Here is a 7,193-nt window from a genome sequence, read left to right as displayed (position 1 = left end):
GGAAAGAGCATATGCCACCAAACCCCCCTACCTGTTCAGACAGGAGGCTCCGTCGTAACCCCCTGCGGCGTACAGGAGCCCGTGGAGTGCTGCCACACCCAGGCAGCTCCGCCGGGTGCCCATGGACACCTCCGGCTGCCAGGAGTTGGTCACTGGGTCATATGACTCCACGGTGGCCAAGTCCGAGGTCCCATCATAGCTGCAGGGAGACAGAGAGCATCTGGAGCCTGGGGTCCTACGAAGCACTAAAGTGGCACCTAAGGGGCAGGGTTGAGGGCCCTGGTTCCTGCTACAGCTTTCAGACCGGGCACTGCGTGGCCTTAGGGCAGTGCCCATGCCAGATGCAGCCTGACTCTTGCCCTTGTTTCAGACCCAGGCAGAGCCACAGTTATGGTGGGCCCAGCTCCTGGGGAGGTCTGTGCTGCCCACATCCCCAAAGCGGGCACAGCCAGAGCAGCTTTGCCAACCAACACACCTCTGATCTAGTCATGGCATAAGGTGACATGCCATGCCGGGCCAAGGCAACTTCTGTTCAGCAACTACTGGCTGCTCTACGGAGGCTGCTAAGGACTGGCACCCATGAGAGCCCAAGCCACCGCAGGGCAGAGAGCCAGCAAACTCGCTGCAGTGGGCAGCTGGTAGAATGGGGCAGCTCCTCTGGGCTGAAGCTGAACCAGCAAGGCAGTGGCAAGAGGTTCCTAGCCCCTCACAAATCTCCCACCCCTCCACAGCCAAGTTCAACCACAGATGTCCCCTCGCCCTAAGTCTGTGTTGTGACATCCCTGTGCCCAGGCTCCCTCTCAGCCCCAGCTCAGGGTCCATCATGGGCAACGCGGACACTCTTGGTGGGCAGGATCTTACCCGCCCACGGCGTACAGCTTGTTTCCGATGGCAGCGACGCCCACCCTGGCCCTCCGGGTGGACATGGAGGCCACCATGTGCCACCGGTCCGTCCGCGTGTCATAGGCCTCGCAGTCTCCGTGGATGGCGAAAAGGCTCCCCCCACCTGCATGCAGGAAGCACCAGTGGAGTGAGTGAATGGTGGGAGAGTGTGCATGGCGGTGGGTGAGAGAGTGTGAGCAGGGACAGGCCCATGCAAGGGCTCTGCCCAACGTCCCAACAATGGACATTGTTGAACATGAACATCTGTCATGTCGGTGGCCTCCAGCTGCCTGTTCTCAAGGCCGGGCCACTCGCATGAAGGGAAGAGTTAGTTTTTGATGAGTTTTGCAAATGCCACCACTCACATGAGCTGGAGCCGCCAGCTGTGTATGGTACCAGGCTTTGGGCTGGTCTCCACTCATAAGGCACACTAGACCTCAGAGGTGCCAGTGGTAGCCCTAGTGGCACCTTGCCCTCCCAATGCAAAAAAAACCCAAGTGCCTTCTTCCCCCACCCACTATGTCTGTCCCTTACCAACAGCAAAGAGCACTGTGCTGGCCCCCTCGCACCGCCGGGGCCTGGTCCTGCTGTTGCCGAGGACCCCCCTCTGCTCCGGCATGAGGTGGTACTTAAGGGCCTCGATCAACAGGTCCTTGCACTCCGAATGGTGCCGGACCAGGAGCTCCGTGTCCACATTGCTCATCAGGAAGTCGCGGCTCAGCAAGGGCAACCGGACACACTTCATGAGCTGTGGGGAGGGAAGGGTTAGGCTGGGGCTGAGGGCAATGAGAAGGCAAGAGAGACCTGATGCCTTCCTTGCTCCACACCAGCTCTTCCCTCCCAACCCAAAGAGTCCTGGGACCCCCCTCTTGCCTCTACTCCCCCTCCCCCTGGAAAGGCAGGTGTGTGGGCAGCTTCATACAAGCTTTCCCTGCCTTTACAGAGCCTGGAGAGATGCCTCCCACTGGTCTGACAACAGCACACATCTCACAGCTGCTCCCAAATCCCAGTCCCCGTTATCCACTGGTGCCCACACCCTGTTCCAGGTGCCAGTGCAGCTCCTTCAGCAAGAAGCCGACTGCTGGCTTGACCTTAGCCATGTTCCCCTCCACTGGGACGTGGCTCAGAAGCAGAGGGCTACCTGCCTGAGATCATCTGTACGATGGCAAAGGTAGAAAGTCTCAGAGGGGGACTGCTAGGTCAGAACTGAGCCATGGGAGTTACTGGGCACCAGTGCTCTTGCAGTTGCCAGCAATGCCCAATGTGCAAGGGGTTTGAGGGTATGCTACTCAATGGGACCTTGGAAGCAAAGCCAGGGCCTGAGTCTAGGTTACGGAGGTCACAGAAGAATCTCCCACTGGCCTTCCAGCCGCCCCCCAGCAGAGACCTTTGTGCATCTGCAAACATCCTGCCCCAGAGCCCCAAGGCGGTGTGTGTGCCCTGGATTAACATCCTCTCCTTTTTCCTCTGCAGTCTCACAGCTGAGTTCCTCGCAGGCCTGGTACTGAAGCCATGAGAACAAACTGACAGGTCCCAGGAGCTGGGGCACTTAGGGATACCATGTCCCCTAATTAATAGAAGCTCATAGCCTTGTTTGCAATGCAGCTCACATCCACGAGAGGGGGCCCAGGGCTCGCTGAGAGCCTGCAGCCCCAGTCTGGAGCCGGGCTGGGAAGAGCCCTTGCGAGGTGGAGGGTTGATGATTGCTGTGCTGTCTTCTCCCTTAGGCAGGTGGCAGGCCTGCGGGTATGCAGCTCCAGAACACAGAAGTACTGAGATCAGAGACCAGATAAAGGGAAACCCCGCTCCAAATACATTTGCCAGATGTTTGGCTTTTGAGAACAAACCTGAAAGCCCAGTCCTGTCGAGCAGGGAGTCCACCGGAAAGGCCAGCACTTCTGCTCACATCTCCCCCTCTGCTACCAATTCAGCCTATGCCCTCAAGCAGGTCATAACCCTCCACGCCTCAGTCTCCCTATCTGTGAGATGGGAGTAGTGGCACTGACAGGGCAGGCAGGTTTGTGAGCCTCCTCTAATAGGGGGAATTTAGAGATCTCCCACCAGAGGGGATGAAAGCAACACAAAGTATTGCTTTCCTCTGAACATGCAAGAAGGCTGTTGAATGGGTAACACACTGGATTAGACCTCAGGAAGGTGCATTTAAGTCCTGCCTCTGTCACAGATTTCCTGCATGCACTTGGGCACATCATTCAATCTGCCCCATGTCCAGATCCCCACGTGATAATGGCTCTCTACCTCACAGGACTGCTAGGAGGTTCAAATCCACACACAAGTGCAAGAGGCTCAAGCAGTGGGTGATGGTCTCTAACAGAACTCCAGCCCTACCGGTGGGGTATGTGAACCCCGCACTCACCTACAAGCTGGACTTCAGGCAGCAATTTGTAATCAGAAATTTGTGAGCGTGGAGTCCAAGGGGGGTCTAGCTTTGGCCAAACTCATATGTAACCAGAACAAAGCTTCTCAGAGCTGATAAAAACAGTCCAGCCAACAAGTTGGAGCCTGGCCCACCCCACCACCCCGTGGTACCCCATCCTCATGATGGCCCAGGCCCCCAGGCCAATCCACATACCCTGGGAACGTGCTGCCTCCTGCTGTCCACATCATGTTTGACCCAGCTGAGCACAGCCCGGTACACTTCTTCCTCTGAGGGCACGTTGAGGCTGTCGCTAGAAACAAGGTCCAGCACCTGCAGGGGTGAATGGAGAAGGCAGCTCAGTGCAGCTCTCACTAGTTGAGGGGACAGGGACATACCCATACACACACACACACACACACACACACACACACACACACACACTGCTGGGCTGCACATGCTGAAAGCCCCTGCCTCAATTTCCCCATCAGTAAAATGGGGAAAGTGGTGAAAGCAACCTACCTCCCCAGTGCCCCCCAGAGGGGAATCCCTGGTTCAGGCTTGCTCTGCAGCTGGCACATGCTGTTGCAGGGAGTTACAGGGCCAGGCTGCACTGCTGTGGATCACATGAGACTCACTCCTGATTCACACCAGTGTGACAGGAGCACGAGACCCACAACGTGGAACTCACACTCCCCTCCCGCTGGCTTTGTCCCAAAGCGGCGGTGAGACTCTTGTGAGACTCAGAGCCCTGCTGCTGCAAGGAGAATCCTTGGCTTTACTTTCCTTTGGGGTGACTGTTGCTTCAAAGCTCAGCACAGTGCAAAGTGGAAGGGGCGAAGGTGAGAGAGAAGGCCGCTGTGCTGTTCCAAGGACTACCTCTGCAGCCTGAGAACAAACCCTAGCGGGGGCTTTGCCCAAACCTCTTGGCCTCCTCCCCAGCAAGAGACCTGGTGTTGTTCTTCCTGGCTGTGTCCAGCTCCCATTCAAGCAAGCCCCAGGACCAGAGTCCAAGCATCTCAGCCCTTTAACCAGCCAGCACCCTCCAAGGTGCAGTCCGCAGGCCAGCCTGAGCCTGCTTTCTCCAAACCACCCCTTTTGCCTGCTCTCCCCACTTAGGTTGCAATGCTTTAGCAGCAGACTCCCCTTAATATTAGTCTTAGGTGCGGGAGCCCTTTACTGCCTCCTCCCTGGTGGGATACTCTAGTCAGCAGAGGATGGAGAGCAGGTAGCGGGTGAGGGTGTTGCTACAAAAAGAGACACCGTAAGGACATAATGAGGCTCCATCTGTAGGGAGCCGGGCCTGTGGAAACACTCATATAAGACTCTGAAAAGCTGGCATGAAATGCTGCCAGCCCCTCGCTGTAGGACCAACCCCACCTCCTCTGACAGCAAGACTGGCAGTGCATTTCCTTGGCTTGCCTGTACCACGTACAGGACCCACGCTTTGGGAGAGGGGTACCCCTACCGGGAGCTCTCCTTCCGCTTGGGAGCTACGTCAGCAGGGACCAGATGGCCCTCTCTTCCCTGGCAGCGCCCGTGCTCACAGCCCTGCTGTGAAAAGAGAGCCCCGCGGACGCCAACCCCCGCCGGCACCCCCTCCTTCCCGCACCCCCGCCAAAGCTGCTGCCGCGGCTGTCACTTCCGATGAGGCTCAGCAAGATCAGACAGACAGGCCCAGCTCGTGCGCCGGCCGCCCCCTTCAATATTTCATGCACTGGAAGCAGCCACCTCAGCTGCTCTGGGCCTCACAGCAAAGATGAGCCAACTTCACCTGCTGGGGATGATGGAGATGGAGCAGGTGGGAAGGCAGCCCCCAGCTGCCCCCAGGCCTCCTGCTGCCAGGCATGGGGTGGGGGGCATCTGGACCCTGAGATAGGGTTGGGGAGCTGGGCTGGCTCTGTGTGCAGCAGAGAGGGCAGAAAAGACCACCCTGAACATGCCACAAGCTGCTCCCCGGGGACTGTCACGCCAGGGGCCAGGCTGGCACTGTGTCAAAAGCTGCAGGAAACACAAGCTGAGCTTTGAATTAAACATCACAGCTAAGTGCACAGAGCAGCCCCGACTGCCTGAGACGGCAGCAGCCGCACATGGGGTGAGCTCACCACTGGCCCCCAGTCTGCACTACTGGGGAAATGGGTAGGAGGGAGCCTGCAACAGGCTTGGTGGGACACAGGATGGAAAGGGATCTCCTGGACCACTGAATGCAGTCTCCTGCAGTCACGGGCAATTGCTCATCCAAAAAGGTCCACAGGAGGGTGGAGTGGAGGTGGAAACTTGCCCAGCATAAAAGGAAAACTAGCTCCCACTCAGGCTGAAGCACATGGGGCAGGGCAGGATACAATCATACAGACCCCAGGTGAGACTGTGCAGCTGGAGGCGTGGAAGCAGAGGCTGTGTAGGGGGTCAGCTCAAGGTGTGGGTAAGAACTCCTCCTACCTGCTTGAGTGGCAGCAGCATGAACTCCTCCGTCTTGGACACCTCCACAAAGTGCTGGAGGACGTACTTGTGGGCTGATTTGAGCAAATCGCTGCAGGAGTGTGTGTCGGCAAAGCCCCGGATGCCCAGGCCGTTGGAGGAGTTCAGCTGGAGGAACTTGCAACATGCATCCCGCACCCCGTTGAGCTGCAGGAGGCTGGCTGCGGGCAGGAGCGTCTGCAACCAGACAAGGGAGGAGGAAAAAAAAGAGGGGTTCCAGACCAGAAGCCCATTTCTCCTATCTCTGCTCTCCACAGAGACAACCCTATCGTCCCTCCACCCAGGCAGGGACCTAGGGTTTGCCGACACGACTCTGTTCTTGGCCAGCTGGCAGGCAATGCCCTTGTGCAAGACAGCCTGAGATTCAGTGATGCAGAGCAGAGCTAACACTTGGACAGTGTCCAGCCAAAAGCCAGGGTCCTACTGGGTCCCATTGCAAGGCTGCAGCTCACCATATCTCTTGCAGCTTCTTTTGTGGCTTCACAGCTGCATGTGGGTGGTTGCATTTCTCACAAAGCCCTTCCCTTACAATGACCTTGGAGTCAAACATGGCCAAGGAAGGACTCCTGCCATCCCCAATGGGTGCTGTGCAGGCAGGGGGTGGTTTCAGCACCCCAACCTGCCTCTGCCAGGAGTTCTCCCCATGCTCAAAAATGTTCGTGGTTTCCAGGAAAAACATCTAGGCCTTTCCTCCCAGCTGCCTGCTCCGTGTAAACCAAGCTGCATCCCCACCACCATGTGCTCCTGGAGAGGGGTTTTTGCTGGGTCAGAGTGGGGCCACCTGAGCAGAAGCCCATGAAAATGAGAGCAGGAGAGGAAGGGTCGCGTGAGGCCAGCCCAACCAGCAACAACCGCAGCACGTTCCCTGGCCAGCTGTCAGCAAAGGGGCTGTTCAAACCTTAGGAGACCCGGAGCAGGGGGATTCGGTTGCATGGAGCCAGACGGACAGGCTCCAGGCCAGGAGACATCCTGGGGCGAGAGGCCACGTGGCAGGCTCCTGGAGTCTGGGCTCCCTCCCTTCCCACCCCAAACCTCCGTGCCGATTCAGCACGCAGTGACAGAAGCGTTTGGCTGTGCTCCGAGGGGACAAGGTTTCAGAGGGCTGTGTGCTTTTTGAATGGGGATGAGACAAAAATAATGGCTGTCCTGCTGGGCTTCAACAACAGTTCGGGGGGTACAGGTCTGCTGCCCTCCCTTCCTCTCCCAGAAAGGATGCAAAGGCGGGAGCAGGGCTGCGTGGGAACGCCGCTGGGATGGACGTGACCTCTGTTAGGCTCCCCACCCCTGCTGCCCTCCCCTCTGAGCTGAGACCTGATCTGCCCTGAGCTGCACATGCAGACGCTGGCCTGCCCTGACCAGCCAGAGCCCTGGTGCTGAGGCTAATCTGGCTTCCAGCATAGCTGCTCTGTTAGTCTGGCTCTCCTGGGTTACAACAAAGTAAGAGATGTCTCTAACCCTT

General features: G+C 57.9%; 1 protein-coding gene across 1 annotated transcript in view; it reads right to left on the bottom strand.

The window, feature by feature from the left end:
• KLHL17 (kelch like family member 17) overlaps positions 1-7,193 on the bottom strand; it is a 32,877-nt gene that overhangs the window by 8,282 nt on the left and 17,402 nt on the right. Inside the window, exons 4-8 of the mRNA XM_006018801.2 lie at positions 5,696-5,911; positions 3,473-3,589; positions 1,417-1,630; positions 862-1,006; positions 32-199 (exon numbers count right to left, since the gene is read on the bottom strand). Coding sequence (XP_006018863.1) covers positions 32-199; positions 862-1,006; positions 1,417-1,630; positions 3,473-3,589; positions 5,696-5,911 — 860 coding nt within the window. The remainder of the gene's footprint in view (positions 1-31; positions 200-861; positions 1,007-1,416; positions 1,631-3,472; positions 3,590-5,695; positions 5,912-7,193) is intronic.

The sequence above is a fragment of the Alligator sinensis genome, unplaced genomic scaffold (genome assembly GCF_000455745.1).
Source record: "Alligator sinensis unplaced genomic scaffold, ASM45574v1 scaffold569_1, whole genome shotgun sequence".
Classification (NCBI taxonomy): domain Eukaryota; kingdom Metazoa; phylum Chordata; order Crocodylia; family Alligatoridae; genus Alligator; species Alligator sinensis.
This window is presented reverse-complemented; position numbering and strand designations above follow the sequence as displayed.